A 20,574-nucleotide genomic window follows, 5' to 3' on the forward strand; every position below is an offset into this window, starting at 1 on the left:
TTCGTGTGTGTGTGTGTGTGTGTGTGTGTGTGTGTGTGTGTGTGTGTGTGTGTGTGTGTGTGTGTGTGTGCGTGTGCGTGTGCGTGTGCGTGTGTGTGTGTGTGTGCGTGTGTGTGTGTGTGTGCGTGTGTGTGTGTGTGTGTCGGACTGGGGGAGGGGTTCAACAGGGAGGGGGAAAGGGGCGCCAGGAATGCTTGGTATGCGCGGACCAGAGTAATTGTAAAGCGCTCGGTGTGTAGCAAAATACATTTGACGATAAATACACACCACGACTCTATTATTCGTCTATAATAGTCCCGTGGACTGATTGAACTAGTCATTTTGACATTTTCCAGGTTGAAAAAACAATAATATGTTTGAAATGATACCGGGACAACAATGTATTTTGCCCGGGCACCCCTTTCGCTGGAGAGATGGTACGGTCTATAGTAGGTGGGGACTCTGGAGCCGTCGGCAGGACGTCGTAGATCAATGAACGGGACCGTAGGTTCGGTCCATCGTTTCAATTCATCTGGAGATATATAGATGTGTCAGTGCCTATGTAGATTAGGGAGGGTCCTCCTTTAAGCTTGATTTGAGGGTATATTTTTAACGATGCGGATGTTTTAGCGGGATGGATTATTAAGGAAAACCGTCCGTGTGTCGTGTGTCTGCTCTAATTAGGAAAAATAAACCACAACTAACCACCAGGATGATCTTTGCAAATACAGGCAACCCGTTGAAGACTACCAATCGAAAGCAGGTAGGCCAAAACATTGAAATACCCGGGCCCTATCTGTGTATATCGCTCTCTTTTGCTCGGAGACTTCCAGGATGGGCTTTTGATGAGCAGTAAAAGCTGAAATAACTTAATCCTTTCATGACATTGGAAAGCCCTTCTCTGCCTCACACGGAGGAGATATTGCAATATAACCTCTAAATAGCAATCCCTCTCGCTCAGACAAAGACTACACAGCACTAAAACTACTCATTTATACCATCTTCATGGTGTGGGAACACACTGGTCGGTGGTAACAGCCATGGATGATCCGACCATATGTGTGGACGAGATGACTTCCCCTTCCCATCTCTTCCCATACCATTCCTGTCATGGATGCCAGAGAGATCAGAGAAAACCACTAATGTCGTCGTTAAGCGATATGTTATTTATTAAATCGTATAGGCCACGCTTAACGGCCTCATGTACCCAATTACATGGACATGGACAGGTTGGACGTTTGGCTTTCAGATTCATAGTCACAGGTTATCAATCTTCATTTCCAATTTGGCAAGGAACCTCCCTCTGTAGCCTACTAATTGTGTTATTTTATTTGTTCTGTGGTGCCCATTGCTTTTATTCAAGGCTGTTACTCGATTATAACAGGTGATATTCGTGTCTGTCATGGGTAAAGATACATAATCCGTTTTACTGGATCCAATAATCTGATATAAGAGCCAGTAAGTGTTTTTTAGGTCATTCAAGTCCTGGTTTAAGACGGCCACATTTAATCATTTTCGTTGCCCGGCCAGACAGCAGTGTGAAATTAAACACAATCAGTCAGTATGCTTTCCTGCATGGGATCTTACAATGACGTTATTCCAGCTTTGACACTGTTTTACTGTTGTTGACGTCATCCAGGAACTAACTAGGATGTGTGGGCTTGTGTGTGTGTGTGTGTGTGTGTGTGTGTGTGTGTGTGTGTGTGTGTGTGTGTGTGTGTGTGTGTGTGTGTGTGTGTGTGTGTGTGTGTGTGTGTGTGTGTGTGTGTGTGTGTGTGTATTGATGTGTGGGGTTGTGTATTGATGTGTGTCTGTGTGTGTATTGATGTTTGTGTGTGTCTCAGTGTGTGTGTGTGTAGGTGTGTGTGTGTGTGTGTGTGTGTGTGTGTGTGTGTTTTTATGTATGATTGTGTAATGTGTGTATCTGTGTGTGTGTATAAGTGTGTTTCAGTGTGTTGGTATGGGGTTTAGCAAGAAAGTTAGTGGGCTATATTAAGTTTAGTAGTAGTGACCTACTCACACAGTCACCCAAGTGACCCCCATAAATATTTCTGGTTTCTAAGATGGGAGATGCTTCTAATAAAACCATAAAGCGTTATTGAAGAATGTTCTAGGATTAAGATCTGCATTAATTTAGCCTTGTTGGGCTATTTGTATATGTGTTTTAGTTCCCAACCATTGATGCATGTTAAAAAAATTCTATCAGGATCCTGTTGCAATCCTTTATCCTGCAACTTGATTTGTGGCCAGGCTTCAGTAAATTGTATTTAACCAATGGCGTGAAGATAATGCAAATTATGTTCCATCGAGTCCTGAAATGGTGGGCAGGATGGTACAACAATGGTACAAAAATGGTACAAGACATAAGCATTACAAGTCTGAATATCCAACGGGAACAGATGAACAGAGCATAGAAAACTATTATCGACAAGCTAAGATTTATTAAAGATGTTTAAGTGCCGATACGATATATATTACGATTCGGTAAATATTGGTATTCTATAAAAATTGCGATACGATATTACGATTTTTTGTGCCAGTTCTTCTTTTAACCTATGGGTACAATGTTGAGGTTTGGGTTCTACAGGTCTGAAAAAGTCTGCCATTGTTTTACACATGAATGTGACTGAACAGGACAGGATGACGTAGATAATGGGAATCTATTATAGGAGTATACAGTATAGCGCCCTCTGTAGGAGGGCTCTGGGATACGGGAACTTTTCCTAGAATAAAATTATTTGCTAGCCGACGTAAGCCCCGCCAGGCTCTTACCCTGTTAGCTTTCTTCCGTTATTTTTTAATTTGTAGGACCCAGCTCCCAGTGATAATTAAAGCAAAAGGAGGTTGCTCCATTATTATTGTCCCCAACAAGGAAGCGTTATGAGTTTCCCCTCATATTTTCTATCCAATACCCCGTTCAACAGTAAAACATGTGTGTACATCGTTTGGGCCGCTCGGCAAAGGCCTGTGGGAACGCAAATCAAATGAAAAATGCAAGAACATAGCACCTTCCCTCCTTAACTGGATCAAAATGTTCCAAATTCAGGTGTGAAAGCATCCTAAAATTACATAACGTTTCTGGATTACATTTTCTTTCTTAAAATATATGTTTGAGTCCACCAGATGATACTAGTATTTGGGAAGCAAAAAATGTCAATACTCTAATAAATCAATAGTTTCCCGCCCCTAACTAATGCTACATGTATTTGAACAGAATGAGACATGACCCTTCTTTGTTTGCTCAGGGCTTGCGTACTAGACCTGCCTGTATGTATTGAACTAATAGACAATGCACACACCACAATGTGACTCGACCGGCCTGCGCCTCACAATAACCTACGTGATAAGGCCTTCCTGCACGTGCACTTCACACTAACCTATGGGACAAGGCCTCCCTGGTGGATTCTACAACAGTGCTAGTAGTTTGGTCTAATACTAGTCTGTTGCTAGGAGCAAGGCTGGGCTAAATGCTTGTCAAAAAAAGCTGTGTTTGTATTTTGCCGATCGGTTGAGTGACTAAGTGGCCCTGTCATGTTGACAATGTGGATGAACAACCTCAATGCCTTCATTTATTGAGATGGCATATTCACATGTTAACTACGCTAGACTACAGTATGCATGATATAAATGTCATTTGTGATTGGCTACTAGGACGTTGTGTGTGTGTGTGTTTCTACATGTTTATACACATGAGCCAATTTCTATTTGGGTCTCTTTATTTAACCGCATGAAATGTGTTATACTGTATAAAATGACGTAGTATTGTGTTTAATATTGTGTTTAATATTGTGTTAATATTTAAGAAGTTGTGCGTTAATGTGGTCTAATATTGTGTGTCAATTGTGTAATACTGGGTTTTAATGATTGTCTTATGTTGTATGTCATGTGTGTCTAATGTTGTGTGCTCATGTGTATGTTATAATGAATGCGGGTGTGTCTAATTTTGTGCGTTCACTTGTGTGGAATGTATGTGCCTATTAAACTCCAATGTGTGTATCTGTAATTCTCCTTACAATAAACGGATGTGGTTTCCTGAATTTCCAGTGAAGTGCCGAACAGCTGAGTCATCATATCCACATGAGTCATCATCCTACCTAACTCTCTTGCCGCTTCCTGAATGTGACAGCGGATACTACACTTAACCAGCTACAGAATAAAAATAGTTTATATATTTATGTTGTCCCCGTCCAATACATTGCCCTTCCATGCTAACATCGAGCGGATCTATGTTGGAGCCCACTGTAGCATTAGCCGCCGGAAAAGTGTGTGACCGTTTCCTGTGTGCTTCCTGTTTCCTGTGTAGTCTTACCCCATGACTCCACCCAGCCCCAGCAGCAGCAGTAACAGCAGCAGTACCGGCTGGGAACAGCTGAGTAAAACCAACCTGTACATCCGGGGGTTACCCCCGGCAACCACCGACTTGGACCTCATCAAACTCTGCCAGCAGTACGTGTCACATACGCATAACAGTGTATACACCACGTACAGTTGTGGACATACACACATGCACCTACAGTGTACACACAATGTACATCTACAGTGTACTTACAACGTACAGTTATGGATGTACACCTACAGTGTACATACATTGTACATCTACAGTATACATTCAACGTACAGTTATGGGCGTACACCTACAGTATATATACAACATACAGGCATGCAAATATACAAACGTACAACTACAGTATATATACAACATAGGAACAACATGAACATACACACATACAGGCAAGTGTATATACACAGGCTTGCACACACACGCACACACTCGTAAGTTACACACACACACACACACATACATATATTTATATATATATATATATATAACCACCTCACCTGCATAGATATCTGCACACACCCTGTCTCTCACTCTGTAATCTGGATCTCTCTTTATGATGGAACTTTCTGCTGTGGAATGTAAGGGAAGTCTGGAATGAAAACGATCTAATATATATATCTCCCGCTCTATCTCTCTCTCCCTATCTCCCCTTCTCTCCCCCCCCCCCCCCCCCCCATCGCTCTGTCAGTTACAACAACACTATAAACATCTGTGTGCGAGAGCTTAATTCATTAAGGTCCTCCATGATAAAAGCGGGGTCGTGTGTGTGTGTGTGTGTGTGTGTGATTTTAATTAAGGTAGAGAGGAGGTAGTGGAGCCATAGGCGGCTACTAGTTAGCATGCTGAGCAGCCCTGTAATTAGCAGGGCTGAGTGTGTGAGTGTGCGTGCGTGCGTGCGTGCGTGCGTGCGTGCGTGCGTGCGTGCGTGCGTGCGTGCGTGCGTGCGTGCGTGCGTGCGTGCGTGCGTGCGTGCGCGGTGCTGGGCTGAATTACAGGCGCTTGGGAGAGGACGGCGGCCATGCAAACGGCAGCAGCGGCTGTTAGTTTCGCGCCAGGCTCGTGTTTTGTTCCCCCTCCCCAGCGGTGTGCGACCGGCACAAAGCAGAAATGAAAGAGCTTTTCATAGCGACCAGGTCTGAATGATGATGTAAGCACTTCTGTGGGCTAGTGCCAATACCAGTTGTTGCAGAAAAGGTGTGTGTGTGAACCCGTCCCTCTGATAGGAAGCTGGCCGGTTTACACGGAGAAGCGTCAGCTACACCCACGTGCTGGCCTGAACGATGTGTGGTTTACGCTATCATGTCCGCATTCACTTCATCTGAGGATATTGTTAAATGGAAATAGACCGTGCACAGAAAAGGATGTATGAAATAAGGGAACAAAAGGGGGACCACCAGTAGTACAAGTTATTATAAAACTATATGTTGTTACTACAATGGTTGTACTTTGGAAATGTAATTTCATATTTTTAGGTTCCCTGAACACAATAATAAAAGACAAAAAACCCAAATTATGAATTTAAAACCTTTGGTACTATAGTTCTTTACATAATGGCATGGATAATGGCAGACTTCTATAGACTCGACTGTAGTAATCAAATGTGTGTTTCTTCTCAGGTATGGAAAGATCCAGTCAGCTAAGGCCATCTTAGACAAGACAACCAACAAATGCAAAGGTCAGTGCTCTCTAACTAGCCTACTGTCTCCGTCTCTCTTGTTCCTTCATCTCTAGTTAAACAGCGTTGCTAACATAGCTCGGAGTAGCAGATACAGCACGGCTTACAGAATCTATTAGCAGAGACAGCTTGGATAATGTAGCATGTATTAGCAGATGCAGTACGGCTAACTTAGCCTGCGTTAGCAGAGACAGCCTGGCTAACTTAGCATGTATTAAAAAATACACTTCAGCCAAGCGAGAATATATTTGCAGTGATAGCATGGTTAACATAGCATGTATTAGCAGAGACAGAATGGCTTACATGGAATGTAACAGCGGTAACAGCCTGGCTAGATTAGCATGCTTTAGCAAGGACAACATAGCTAACTTAGCATGTATTAGCTAGAGACAGCATGGCTATCTTAACATATATTAGCAGAGACATTATGGATAATTTAACATGCATAAGAGGAGTCAGAATAGGTAGGTACCCAAGCCTGTATTACTGAGACAGGATAGCGTACTTAGCATGTATTAGCAGAGACAGGATGGCGTACTTAGCATGTATTAACAGAGTCAATGTGGCATGTATGAGCAGAGACAGCTTGGGTTTCTCCGCATGTTATACCAGAGACGTGGTGGCCTACTATTTGCAGAGACATTGTTGCCAATTAAGCATTAATAGGAAGAGACAGTGTGGCTAGCTTAGCATGCATTAGCAGATATGCAGTGTGGCTAACTTAGCATGTTAGCCGAGACGGCTAACTCAAAGCAGGGTTTTTAAGTGAGCACTGCTCTGTTACACTCCCAGGTTACGGCTTCATAGACTTTGATAGCCCCGCGGCGGCGCTCAAGGCCGTGCACGCTCTCAAAACCAGCGGGATCCAAGCCCAGATGGCCAAGGTGAGATTGCATGCGTATGCTACCGCTAACGCTAGCTAGTTCTAACGCTAGCTAGTTCTGTGTGTGCGTTTGTCGGTGTAGCTGTGTGCCTTTTGTATGTATGTGCGTGTGTGTGTGTGTGTGTGTGTGTGTGTGTATGTATGTGTGTGTGTTGGAGGTCCGCTTGCATACAGGTATTGCCCCGTGTATTGTACGCAAGCATGTTTGCTTTGTGTGTGTTTTATTTGTGTGCTGCGGAGTTTGTATGGCACGCCGAGTTAAACACTAAAACACACACGCGCCAGCGAGAGCATACACACACACAGGCTCAGCTGACAGGCTCCTCTCCTCTGACCCCATTTCCATTCACCGCCCAAACCAGATGTCGCATCCCTTTCTGCCAACTAATCTGCCAGTCGACATTACACATTGATGGGACACCAGCTCCCCCCACCTCTCCCCCCCTCTCCCCCACCCCCTCCCCCATCATACCACACAGCCCTTTATGCTAGCACAGTCCCCTAGATTAGTACAGATTAGTTATGAAGGTAGCAACCCGACGTTAGAGGCACCGGCGATGCTGCCCGATATTATAAACTAGATCTCCAGTATTGCTTTTGTTTCATATTTCCTCAGGATATCTAATATTCGCTTTTCGTACGTTTTAGATTTAAAGGAAAATCCTGATGTGAGATTTGATGGTTGTAAAAGGTTTTTACTTTCCCTCCCCAATAAATGGGGAATGATCGAACAGTAGCATTGGTATTATCCATGCAAACTGATATTGCAGTTTGTTTTTTTTACATTAAGAGCTGTTCACACACACGTATGTATCCTTTTAGCTTTTTAAATGAACTCTTATGTTCATTTAAGGCTCAAAGGCATGATTATAATATTTAAGATCCCGATATCAACATCATACTTTCCCCCAAAATGTAATATTACCATCCATGCTTACTGATATATCATCAAAAGTAAATCCAGGCACATTATAAGACACACTCAAGAGTAAACTAAACGAAGGCAAACCAAAATGGCGGTGTTATTGATCGAGGGAGCGGCGAGGTGCGTCTATATCCAGCCTGTTATTTCACCCGGCTCGCCCAGGGCGCCGTGTCGAGGAGCTCTCCTGGTCACCCCGCGCTCCCCTGGTCCCCTCCCTGGTGTGCGTTCCTATGCCGTGCTATGAAATCACCGATGTAGACCGGTCTCCTCTTGAGGGAGGGAGGGAGGGGTGGGGGGGGGGGGGGGGGGGGATATTGTCGGCGGCTGCCATTGGCCCAGAGCTGGGTAGAAACACAGTTTGTGTTCCACGGTCGCTAGGTTACATCCCCATCCTGCGGCTCATGCAGGAGGCCTTAGAGGAGCCAAGACGCCGCGTGTGGGGATGAGGGAAAGTGTGTTTGTGTGTGTGTACATGCGTGCGACGGTGTGTGCTGGTTATATGGCTGTGTGTTTGTCTTCATACGGCTGTGTGTGTACGTGTGCATGCGTATGCGCGTGTCTTTCTGTGTGTGTGTGTGTGTGTGTGTGTGTGTATATGCGTGTCTTTTTGTGTGTGTGTGTGTGTGTGTGTGTGTGTGTGTATATGCGTCTCTTTGTGTGTGTGTGTGTGTGAGTGTGTGTGTGTGTGTGTGTGTGTGTGTGTGTGTGTGTATATGCGTGTCTTTTTGTGTGTGTGTGTGCGTGTGTGTGTGTGTGTGTGTGAGTGTATGTGTGTGTGTGTGTATATGCGTGTCTTTTTGTGTGTGTGTGTGTGTGTGTGTGTGTGTGTGTGTGTGTGTGTGTGTATGCGTGTCTTTTTGCGTGTGTGTGTGTGTTTGCCTCCCACTCTTATACAAATATGAAACCATCTGAGGTTTTGGGAGAAGCCGACAGCCTGCTGTGCCCCTGGAAGTCTATAAGGATGTTTAATCAACACACTGACCTTCATTCAACTGTGTCACTGGCATCGTGTTACTCACGGTCACGCAGGATTCACACTGGATCACTCCACGGTGCAACAACACTGTGGGATAGGACACGAACACTAGCCGTTTACATAACCTTCAGTTAAATATAACATTCTCCGTACTTACACTCCAATACCAATAGGACTGTGGGCAATGAAACATAATGTTGAATGATAACTTAACCTTCCCCCCCCCACCCCCCTCCACCCTCCCCCCTCCATCCTCCTTCTCCCCCTAAGCAGCAACAGGAGCAGGACCCCACCAACCTGTACATCTCCAACCTGCCCCTGTCCGTGGACGAGCAGGAGCTGGAGGCTCTGCTGCAGCCCCTGGGCCAGGTGGTGTCCACGCGCGTCCTCCGCGACTACAGCGGCAACAGCCGGGGCGTCGGCTTCGCCAGGTCAGCAGCGGCGCCGCGGCGCGACCCACTCAGAGTGAACGGCTGCTAGCCTGGCGCAGAGTAGCCGAGCATCACTGAGCACTGTGTAGCAGGCGGAGTATCCTAGCACACAGCGTAGCCTAGCATACAGAGTAGCCTAGCTTACAGAGTATCCTAGCATACAGAGTAGCCTAGCATAAAGATTGCACTAGCATACAGAGTAGCCTAGCATACAAAGTAGCCTAGCATTACTGGCCCCTGTATAGCGTGTAGAGTATCCTAGCATACAGGATAGCCTAGCATAGAGGGTAGCCTAGCATTAGGGACCACAGTATAACGTGTAGAGTACCCTAGCATACAGATTGCACTAGCATACAGAGTAGCCTAGCATACAGAGTAGCCTAGCATTACTGACCCCAGTATAGCATGTAGAGTATCCTAGCATACAGGATAGCCTAGCATAGAGGGTAGCCTAGCATTATACTGACAGTATGACGTGCAGAGTATCCTAGCATACAGACTAGCCTAGCATTGCGTACCCCAGTATAACGTGCAGAGTATCCTAGTACACAGAGTAGCCCAGCATAGAGGGTAGCCTAGCATTACTCACCTAAGTATAACTTGTACAGTATCCTAGCATACAGGTTAGCCTAGCATTACTCACCACATTATTGCGTGCAGAGTATCCTAGCATACAGAGTAGCCCGGTGTGACTGAACACAGATCCCCCGGTGTCTGCAGTCTTCCTGTAAGCATCCTTTAGCCTGACGACTAAACCTCACCAGCTCCTTCATGACCTGCATCTGACCTCCCACTCTTAAGACAACAGCCGTGAGGATTAAAAAGACATATGTATTCCCATCACGATTGCTATCCATTCAATCATAACCTTCCATCTCTTGAAATCATAATACTTTCCCGGATTATGAGGCATTAAGTCAGAGGATCATTTTTAGCTTCGCTGGCCTAGCATGACGCCTGGAGCCAACATGAATACAGAAAACAGGGTCCAACCTCTCCCCCCCCCCCCCCCCCCTCTCTCCCCCCCTCTCTCCCCCCCTCTCTCCCCCTCTTGAGCAGGATGGACACCACCGAGCAGTGCAACGCCGTCATCGCCCACTTCAACGGCAAGTTCATCAAGACCGCTGCAGGGAGCCTGGGTGAGCATGAGTTCAGCCGCAGTGGGGGGAGGGAAAGACCCTTGAGTGGGTGTCGCCCTTGGGTGGGTGTCGCCCTTGGGTCGGTGTCGCCCTTGGGTGGGTGTCACCCCGGGGTGGGTGTCACCCTTGGGTGGGTGTCACCCCGGGGTGGGTGTCACCCCGGGGTGGGTGTCACCCCGGGGTGGGTGTCACCCCGGGGTGGGTGTCACCCTGGGAGTCACTGTGGCCCGGTTTACACAAGAGGAATGAAACGATTCTACAATCGTTTTTTTTTTAATTTCGTACAATTCAAAAGTACAGAAACTCATAAGGCACAATGTCTCACCGAGGGCTCAGCCGGCTAATATGAGCCGTGGCTTAGAGACAGCCAGTGCCTGGCATGGGGGTCGTTATGAAGTGGGCACAGCACGGCGGTGCTTCGGATGCATCAGCACTTGATGACGTCGGTCGGTTACGTATCGAGCTGAGCATGCGAATCGTGATGCGCTTCCGTTGAAGATTGTGTCTTGACGTCGTCGACCAATTACGGTCGCGTGATGCTGGATGGACTGCAGTAGTGACAGTGGGTCCACCATGACTAGATCTTGGACTCCTACTAACCAGAAGGGAAATCTGGTTGGACGGAGGAAGCATCTCTCTGTGCATCTCAATCTCACGGCCATTTTGTAATTTGTAGATGACGAGAAATTGAAGACACTGTTTTAAACAAGGTCCCTGGTGCCTTGTGTGTGTGTGTGTGTGTGTGTGTGTGTGTGTGTGTGTGTGTGTGTGTGTGTGTGTGTGTGTGTGTGTGTGTCTGTGTGTGTGTGTGTGTGTGTGTGTGTCTCTGTGTGTGTGTGTGTGTGTGTGTGTGTCTGTGTCTGTGTGTGTGTGCGTTTTTATAACGATGTCTCCCCTGTCCCCCCAGCGCCCTCCGAGCCTCTGCTGTGTAAGTTCGCTGACGGCCAGAGGAAGAAGCACTCCCACAGCCCCTTCGTCCCCAACGGACGCACCTGGACCCGAGACGGGGACCACAGACTGGTGAGGATCCCGCGCTCTGGAACCGGCTCCTAGAACCGCACGTCTAGAACCTGACCTCTACTAGAACCTCACGTCTAGAACCTGACCTCTACCAGAACCCCCTAGCTCTTGAACCGGCTCCTAGAACCGCACGTCTAGAACCTGACCGCTACTAGAACCCAACGCTCTGGAACCGGCTCCTAGAACCGCACGTTTAGAACCTGACCGCTACTAGAACCCCCTAGCTCTTGAACCGGCTCCTAGAACCGCACGTCTAAAACCTGATCACTACTAGAACCCCAAGCTCTGGAACGGGCTCCTAGAACCGCACGTCTAGAACCTGACCTCTACTAGAACCTCATGTCTAGAACCTGACCGCTACTAGAACCCCCTAGCTCTTGAACCGGCTCCTAGAACCGCACGTCTAGAACCTGACCACTACTAGAACCTCTAGCTCTGGATCCACGCACCTAGAACCGCACGTCTAGAACCTGACCTCTACTAGGACCCCCTAGCTCTGGAACCGGCTCCTAGAACCGCACGTCTAGAACCTGACCTCTACTAGAACCTCACGTCTAGAACCTGACCGCTACTAGAACCTCTAGCTCTGGATCCACGCACCTAGAACCACACGTCTAGAACCTGACCTCTACTAGGACCCCCGCACTGGAACCACACTACCAGAAGTAGTAGTAGGTGTCATGGCTCATGTTAAGTGCGGTCTCATCCGTGTGGTACATCAGACCCACCACGCTTTCATCTTGAAAGGATTTTGGACGGACTCACTGCACCCGCGGAATGCTCTCTTACTGGGCCGGCCTGATCAGCTCAGGGATATGTTGGGATATGTTCATTTTAACCCAGCCAACCACACTTTTGATCACTTGAAGCACCAAGCTGTACGCTAGAATGTGCCATAAATCAATACAATCTACAAAAAAAAAATAAAGAGAGGAGAACAATTTTCGGGAGAAACAATGCAAGTGATAAGAGTGCTATTTTTGATTCATTAAATTCTGTTTTGTTGTCTCCTCAGGGTGCCATGACGCTGACCTACGACCCCTCTTCTTTAGCGATGCAGAACGGGTAGGTTATGGTTTAACTGTGTGCTGTTGTCTAAAGGCCCTGGCCCTAGGCACACAGTGTCCTCAGTCTACCTGTTAGCAAGATGTAGTCACACCACAACAGATTCAAATAAAACAAAACCTGAAGACATTTCTGACCTCAGGTGAACTGAATATTTACTTCAGCCTCCACTGAAGACTAGACTGCAAATGAGTTCCTGTCGGTCGGTCTGTACTTTGGAAAGCTTGAGTCCTTGTCGCATAATTTGTCGCATAATAATAATGAGTAAGCAAATGTCTCGGGCTCTTATTTTGAAAGTCAGTTTTCAAGGTGTCCTCAACGAACATATGGCTGAAGGTTTAGCACATATTGTTTTCAAATACTAGCGTTCTAACACATCTAACACTTCCACTTCAATAGAAGTGGACTAAGCGCAGCTGTATATAACATGCTATAACCTCCCTGCTATCATACCAGTCCGTTACCATGTTAGCTCACTGACATCCCTCGATTCAACCACAGGTTTATTAGGGAATTCTGCCTCCAGTTGTATTTGTAAGCTTATTTGGGTTGATTTTAAATTAACCTGCTAACGTGACTGAAATGCTACAAAGAGAAATAGCATTTTACAGCAGTTTTCTCTCTCAGTTGTGGTATTTTCTAAATAAGGACACACTTGGCACTTTTATAGATCAGATGGTATAACATCTTAGAGTATTGATCGGTTTTCTGGTAATAAAGGCATTTATCGTGATAACGGATGTAGTTGTGAGTCCATTAGCCAGAATAGGACCTTAATAAATGACAAAGAACCTGTATTTCCTCATATTACTAGAAGTTGGCCCTTTGGGAATTAACTGTGACAAAGGAATATGTCAAACTTGACTTGACTTGACTTAGTGTTTATTCAGCGCTACTACAGCGTGCCTACTCCTTTATGACACCTGGTGGAGGGGAAGTGACACCTGCAGCCTCGAAAGACGAGGGGCAGAAGGCCTGTAATGACAGAGCAGAAGTTGCACATCGGCCCTTTCACAACAACGACTTGAATCATAAAAAACATCCTCTTTCTTTTTATAACATGGTCGATTTTTTTAATCGTAGACAATTTATATTTATGAAAGACTTGAGAATAACTTGTGACATAATTGCTGAGGAAGGCGGTCTCCAACTGCATGGAGCTCCACTATTCACTGCTACAAAGTCATTTGGCTGAAGCTTTCATCAGAAGTGACGTGAATGAATACTAGAATAATGCGATGAACGAAGGACGTCTACTGTACGACGAAGAGTGCAGAGACTGCACTTCGACCTCCGAACTCTCAGACATCTGGAAATCAGACCCTCTCACCGCTACGCTAACAAGCTAACCGCAATCGTATGCTCTCCTAGGTTCTATCCCTCTCCGTACCAGCTGACCAATCGGATGATGGCAGCCCAGCCCGCTATGTCACACTACATGGCCCCCCTCTCAGCCTATCAGGTAGCAGAGCCGTCGGACACCCGGGGTCACATGACCAATATGATCCTCTCACACTCAGTATACGGTGTACGCTCTGTCTCTCTCCCTTAATCTTTCTCCTCCCTTTCTTCAGCCTTTCTGTATCCCCCTATAACTCTTCTATCTCTACAACTTCTCTCTATCGCTCTCTATCTGTCCCTTTATTTATCTCAGTATCTCCCTGGTTCTCTATCTCTATATCGCTTTCTCTCTATTTCTATTCTCACTGTATCTACCTTTCTCTGTATATATCTCTATCTTTAGGCCTCCATCTGTCTATATCTCTGTGTCTCTATCGCTCTCTGTATCTCTATTTCTATATCTCGATGTAACTATCTTTCTCTGTATCTATCTCTCGCTGTATCTATCTGTGTATTTTCTGTATCAATCTATCTATCTCTGTAACTTTGTCTCTCTGTATCTCACTGTACGTCTCTCTCACTCTCTCTCAGGTGCAGAATCACTCGTGGACTGCCCATCCGTCCTACATCATTCAGCACCCGGTAAGGAGACGACAGACATGACCTCTGACCTCCGGACTGAGACACCACTATTTACTTTGAGCTACTAAACACTTTTCTGTCCAACACCTCCACGCCTTCATACCACACACTGCACACCTCAATATCTAATATATCCTTTATCTCTCTCTCTCCCACATGAAACATGTCTCTTCCATTATTTCTTTCTCACTCTCTATTACACTATAAATCGCTGTCCCTCTTTCATTATTTATTTCTAACTATCTCTTTGCCTCTCTCCGTCTCTCTTTCACACACACACAGACACACTAAACAGCGGTCTCAATTTCCTTCTTTCTCTTTTAATCTCTCTGTCACACAAACACAAACATACAAGGCGTCTCTCTGTCTCTTTCCTACTTCCTCTCCTCTCTCTCTCTCTCTCTCTCTCTCTCTCTCTCTCTCTCTCTCTCTCTCTCTCTCTCTCTCTCTCTCTCTCGCACACGCACAAACACACCACACACACACACACACACACACACACACACACACACACACACACACACACACACACACACACACACACACACTATCTCTTCTTGTCTCACACACATCCCCTCTTGTTGGCAGCAGGAAGTGCCTGGGTCAGAGAGACAGTCTTATGACTGGTTAAGTGATGGAATATTCCAAGTATCTGTACTCGTTCTTCCTGTAAACGAGAATGGTACAGTCCAGATTCGTATCTAATGGGAGCAGAACCAAACTCTCCTGTAAGCAAACAGCTGATGTAGAAGAAAGTATTTTACTCTACGTATTATTTTGTTCAAATCATGTCTAATATATATATTATATATATATATATATAATTTATATATGTAGGCCTATATACAAATATATTTTTCTATACATATACATATATAATTGTTTAAAAGAAAATCTGGAGATGAACACATTCATTAATATATTAATATTAACAGAATATATATATATTTTCATTATATTATTAATGTATTCATATTTATTACACATGGTCTGTACTTAACAATGTGTTGGTAGATCTCAGGTGTGTTTATATCATCAATTATAGCTATTATCGATGCGTTCCTAAAGTTCCTCGTGTTCAAAGGAAGGTTATGTGATTCCCTACTGAGCCCTGGGCCTGGACAAAGGTGCTGGACAGGTTTTAAACTTGTTTTATACCCAGAGAGACAAAAGGTGCGCCGTCTATAACTCCCAAGAAACAGAGGCAGAACCGTTGACGATCAAAAGGGGGAAAACCTTGAGAAATCCCCCTGGGCTGTCATATGGTGTCGGACCCACACATGATGACATTGAGGCGCTAAACAGACAGTAAAAGGATGTTAGCATTTCAATCACTACCAGTAGTTCTCTCTCGACATGAGCATACGGGCAGAGGGAGAGGTCTGACGGCCCTCCCTGGCCCCCAGTTGCTATTGGACAGGTGCCCATCGCCCACCACTAAATAGTGACATATTGGATTAAATCGAAACGTCAACTCAACCTCATCTCTCTTGGTATTGATTGACATTTGTAAAATAAATGATAATAATCAATTCAAAACCGGCTCAAATTGTATGTTCCAGCCCAAATAAATAAATAAATAATAAATACATTTCCAGTGTGATGGATCAAAAGTAGCCCAATTGGGTGGTACACCGCCCAATCTGGCAACACTGTTTGGTTTGGGTTTTAATGTGGAAAGCACTTACCGTGAAAACCCTAACCAGCCGCTATGTTCTCTACCGCAGGCTGCCGTGATGTCGCCCCCTGTGGACCCTTCCGTGCCACTGCACCCCTCAGCGCTGCTCGCACAGCAGATGGGCCACTTGTCATTGGGCAACAGTGGAACGGTGAGAGGATTCTGGGATATGGAGTTTATACCCTTTGCAGTGATGTATTTGGAAGCTTTTCCACATGCTGAAATCAGGAAAAATCCAGGACATATAGATTCACAGTAGAGTTCAAAACTTTTGAATTTGTAATATTTTGTGTTTGTTGTGATTGTTTTTCAGTATGTTCCTGCTAATGCTGGTGTCCCTGGAGCCTACATGCCCCAGTACGCAGCCATGCAGCCTGTACCCGTGAGTCTGACTCAATATCCCATCATGCACTGGGCTTTCCCCCATATCCGAGCATTCATAATTCCAGCCAGTAAACTCACAGACCTACCAACCAAAAAATTAGGATAGGAATATAAAATATCTAACCAAATAAATATGTACATATAACACTTTCTGATGATATTGATGATGATGTCATTTTGAGTCCTTTTATTAGGATAAATGAATGTGTTTTAAATTAAAGTGAAACCCTTTACAATTGTAACCAGATATAGACCTTAATTGCGTTGCTATTTTATTTTACACATGAAAATCCGTTTGCACCCTTAGTAATGAATAGTCCTACAGTTGGACGCCACGGGAACGAACAGTCCTTCATTCAGTCACCATGACGATTAGCGATACGACATGATGTCAGCTGCCGCGGCGAATTGACGAACAGTCTTTAAGACCCAGTTGCCGTGGCGATGAACCGCCATCATTAACGTTTGTTTGTCTGTTTGTTTGTTTTCCAATCAGGACAACGGCTCACAGCAGCCAGTGAGCTCCTCCAATAACTCCTCCCCCTACAGTCAACACAGCAAGTAACCCCAGGTACGCACCCCGCGTCACATGACCAGCGCTCGCCGTCCAACACCAGTGCCGTGTTCCAATATCCATGCTATCCGTACTTACTAGCCTAAGTTTGAGTACGTAGGGCGTTCCGATTCAGATCGGGCGAAAATAGGTGTACTGAAAGGACCCGGATGTTGTACTCAAAACGGTCAAAGTGTGTGGCGATGTACACTTTTCGTACTCAACGGCAGCCATCTTAGCTACGTAGCGGAACATTAATAGAGTCATTTTGTAGTTTTTATCGTTTTTATAGCTTTTTATAGCTGCTAGGCGTAAAGAGTTCACCGTTCAAGGCGGGATGTTTATTGCGGGGGAGGAGCCGCAGTCGTGATCGTGATTTCCGGTTAGTGCACCACGGAGTATTCCATTTGGAACAACACTGACATCTGAAAATTAGCGCACTTAGTGAGTGCGGATAGTGTACTTCGTTTAAGTGTAGGCTACTGATGGAAGAATGGATATTGGAACACGGCACAGGACGTTTGATTGGACGTCACAATGAGTGGAGCGGAGTACGAGGATGAGGGTGGGAATGATGGGGGGGGGGGGGGGGTGAGGGGGACGATGGGGTTGATGGTAATGGTGGTGGTGGTGGTGGTGGTGGTGGTGATGGTGGTGATGCGTTAGATAACTCAGTGTTTAAGGTTTTGTTAAACTTATGTTGTACGTAAGTGGTTCTTTAATTCCTCTGACTGTGTGTGTGTGTTTGTGTGGTTTTCAGTGTCAGACGACGCCCTGAGATACAATGGGTGGATGCCTGCCGGCTGCTGATTGGTTGACAGCTCCGCCAGGCTCCTTCCCGCCCCCCCCCCCCCCCCCTTCTGACTTTGAGTGACACAGGAAGTGTCCAATCAGAACTCTCTTTCAGAACGGAGACCCCCAACATCCTAAACAGACTCAACAAGATGACAGCCGAGAGGTTAAAAGCAAAGGTTTATTTTGATAAGAGACCACATGTACATTTTATTTCCTTCCCAAACGTATTCAATAGGACTTCCTCGTGTGTGATGTGATCTTTCAAAAAAATGCATGAAAATATTTTCTTTTTTTTTTATGTGAAGGACATTTTTTTTAAATGATTTTTAGTGAGTTTTATTTGTGAGGTATTGAACACTCTGCTTGCCACTCAAGTTTTAAGTTTTATAATTTGCTTAACTACGTTTTCTCTTTCTTTATTGTTTCAGTTGTCATGAAGTAGCTTTGCATAGTCAAAATATTTTCCAACGACACGAACAGCTAATGCAGATAACCATTTTTATTAGGAAATCTAGGATTTAAAAATTGGAAAAGGTGCCTTCTTCAGTGTCACATTAAATCCCATAATACAAACTCTCTTTCCAATGCTAGCTTACAACTAGCTTATGCTAGAATCATACTGAAATCCATCCGTCACATCGTGTGGTTTACCGGAAATGTCCAAAACCCCACCCCGATCTCTGGTATTAATAACCACTGCGAGAGTACAAAAGCAATACATCCAAGAACCCCAACGCGAAAGGCATAAAAAACACACAAGGAAACGCCAGAGGAAGAAAAAAAAATGATTCTCTGCATCTTTTCTTCTAACTTTTATTAGTTTTTATCTTGTCAAGCGACAACCGACGTTACAAAAAATAATTTGAGCGGAATTTTTTTTCCAGAACGGGCCGGTTCGGGAGAGGTTTGTCAGTTAGCTAGCTAGTAGTTTGTGTGTTGTTTTCTCTCTTGAGGTCAGTGTGACCAGAGATCTACCTCAAGGTTCCTAGGTCTGGCCGGTGCATCGCGTGGGCTTGCAGGTACAGCCCCCCTCCCCCCCTCCTCCTCCCCCACCCCCCTCCCCCCTCCCCCCTCCTCCACCAGGACTGGACCTAAGCAGACCCTACGCCTCGCTCGGGAGCGGGCCGATTCCAACTTTTTACTTCTCCACATGGAATATATACACTCTGTTGTTGTTGATGTTGTCCTTGATGTCGTGCTTGTTGTGCTTGTTGTTCTCAGAGAAACATTGCGTGTGTGTGTGTTGCTGCATTTTTATTGTTGACTCCCCCCATTGACCCCCCCCCCCCCCCCCACCACACGACCCTTCACCCCCACACGACCCCTCACTCCTCACCCCACGCCCCACCCCTAACCATACTTTTTAAACTTTTCAGTTGGTTTTATTGTTCACTTTTGTTTTGTTTTTTAACATGCTGTGTGTTGTTTCCTTTTGAAAAACCCGTTATAGACGAGACGAATCCCGTGCCCCTTCCCTCCCCTCCCCTCCCCTCCCCTCCCTCTTGAAATGCTTCCTTTATTAAAACGCTTGGAAAAAACGAAAAAGAAACGCAAAAAGAATGACAAAAAAAAAATCAATCACGCGATGTTTTGCTTTAACACCACGTTGCTGTAACTTACCTCTTCCTCTCCTCTTTATTGGTCTAAAGGATTTAACGCTAATCACAGCTCTGTGACACTGCTAGGGTCATGAGTACACCACAACGTTCACCTCTCTGGTCATTCACCCTCTTTTATCGACTCCTAAAGGAAAAAACAACAACAATTTTATACTCGGAACGGAAACACAAAATTCTGTTCTCTCACAAATATTAGCCGTTAATACTCACCGTCGATTTATTGGTTTAAAAAAAACAAAAAAAGTGGAATTGTTTATGAAAGTGTGTTCAAAAGAAAGTGATCTTTAATCTAAATTTAGCAATAAATGGTAATTAATTTGACGGGTCTCCTTTGGTGTGTATTGAGGACTGTCGCCGTGGCAACAGCAATGACAGCATGTCTTAAAGAAGGTCAGAGGTGACTAGACTAGATTTGTAAATATATAAAAATGATGGCCAAAAGAGAAAAAAAAAAGTGTGACTTTTTTGTTGATATACTTTGTTTTTGTCTTACATGTCTGGTGGATGTAAGAAATCTTCAAGACAAGGAAAATAAATCGTGTTTAAGTTCTGTTTTAGATGTCACTTTCACCTGGCTCCATCAAAACTTCCTGCTCTTCCTTTGAAAACATTTTAAATATAAAACACTCAAAGAATCTGCGTGTCCTTGCCGTCTGCACCCAGTGTACTGTGTGTGTGTGTGTGTGTGTGTGTGTGTGGTGTGTGTGTGTGTGTGTGTGTGTGTGTGTCAGAGAGAGAGAGTGCTTGTGTGAGAGTGTGTTTGTGTGTCTACTCTACACAGTATGTTGGGATTTATGGATATGTTTACTCCAGGAATCCTTTAGCTTTTATCCTCAGCATAATTAGTTTCCTTGTTCGGTCCCGATGAACAGGTAGCGGTCAACCAGCTCAATGGATGGCTACAAGTGATGAATATAAATGCATAGAGTGTCAGTATAGATACAAGTCTGTGTAGAGCAGACCTGTAGAAACATCAATAAAATCGATGCATATGCTCTATACATGTGTGTTTAGCATTTATATAGAGCTATATGAAACATGCATACACGTGTATTCAAACAACAGTGCATTGCGAGTGTGCTGCGATCCATACGTGTCCTGTCACCATTGTAAATGACTAAATGACC

At 45.0% G+C, this 20,574-nt stretch overlaps 1 protein-coding gene across 2 annotated transcripts; it reads left to right on the plus strand.

Moving 5' to 3' along the window:
* Window positions 1-450: 450 nt before the first annotated feature.
* rbms1a (RNA binding motif, single stranded interacting protein 1a) lies at window positions 451-19,999 on the plus strand. Of its 2 annotated transcripts, none has more exons than XM_060070986.1 (14): window positions 451-742; window positions 4,283-4,425; window positions 5,938-5,996; window positions 6,789-6,880; window positions 9,051-9,211; window positions 10,271-10,350; window positions 11,258-11,370; window positions 12,386-12,435; window positions 13,807-13,897; window positions 14,368-14,418; window positions 16,146-16,247; window positions 16,410-16,478; window positions 16,977-17,051; window positions 17,794-19,999. In XM_060070986.1, the coding sequence occupies exons 1-13, from the start codon at window positions 692-694 to the stop codon at window positions 17,043-17,045; spliced, it is 1,131 nt and encodes a 376-aa protein (XP_059926969.1). In that variant the 5' UTR covers window positions 451-691; the 3' UTR covers window positions 17,046-17,051; window positions 17,794-19,999. The 2 variants fall into 2 exon arrangements, with proteins under 2 accessions (XP_059926969.1, XP_059926970.1); XM_060070987.1 differs by having other exon boundaries at window positions 9,054-9,211.
* The last annotated feature ends 575 nt before the right edge of the window (window positions 20,000-20,574 follow it).

Source organism: Gadus macrocephalus, chromosome 14 (genome assembly GCF_031168955.1).
Source record: "Gadus macrocephalus chromosome 14, ASM3116895v1".
Lineage (NCBI taxonomy): Eukaryota > Metazoa > Chordata > Actinopteri > Gadiformes > Gadidae > Gadus > Gadus macrocephalus.

What these genes read in the sequence shown, in the direction of transcription:
- rbms1a (XM_060070986.1), top strand. Translation starts at nt 692, where the DNA reads ATGATCTTTGCAAATACAGGCAACCCGTTGAAGACTACCAATCGAAAG. An exon ending in GACAACCAACAAATGCAAAG is followed by an intron (nt 5,997 to 6,788) that starts GTCAGTGCTCTC and finishes TTACACTCCCAG; the next exon opens with GTTACGGCTTCATAGACTTT. An exon ending in CATTGGGCAACAGTGGAACG is followed by an intron (nt 16,248 to 16,409) that starts GTGAGAGGATTC and finishes ATTGTTTTTCAG; the next exon opens with TATGTTCCTGCTAATGCTGG.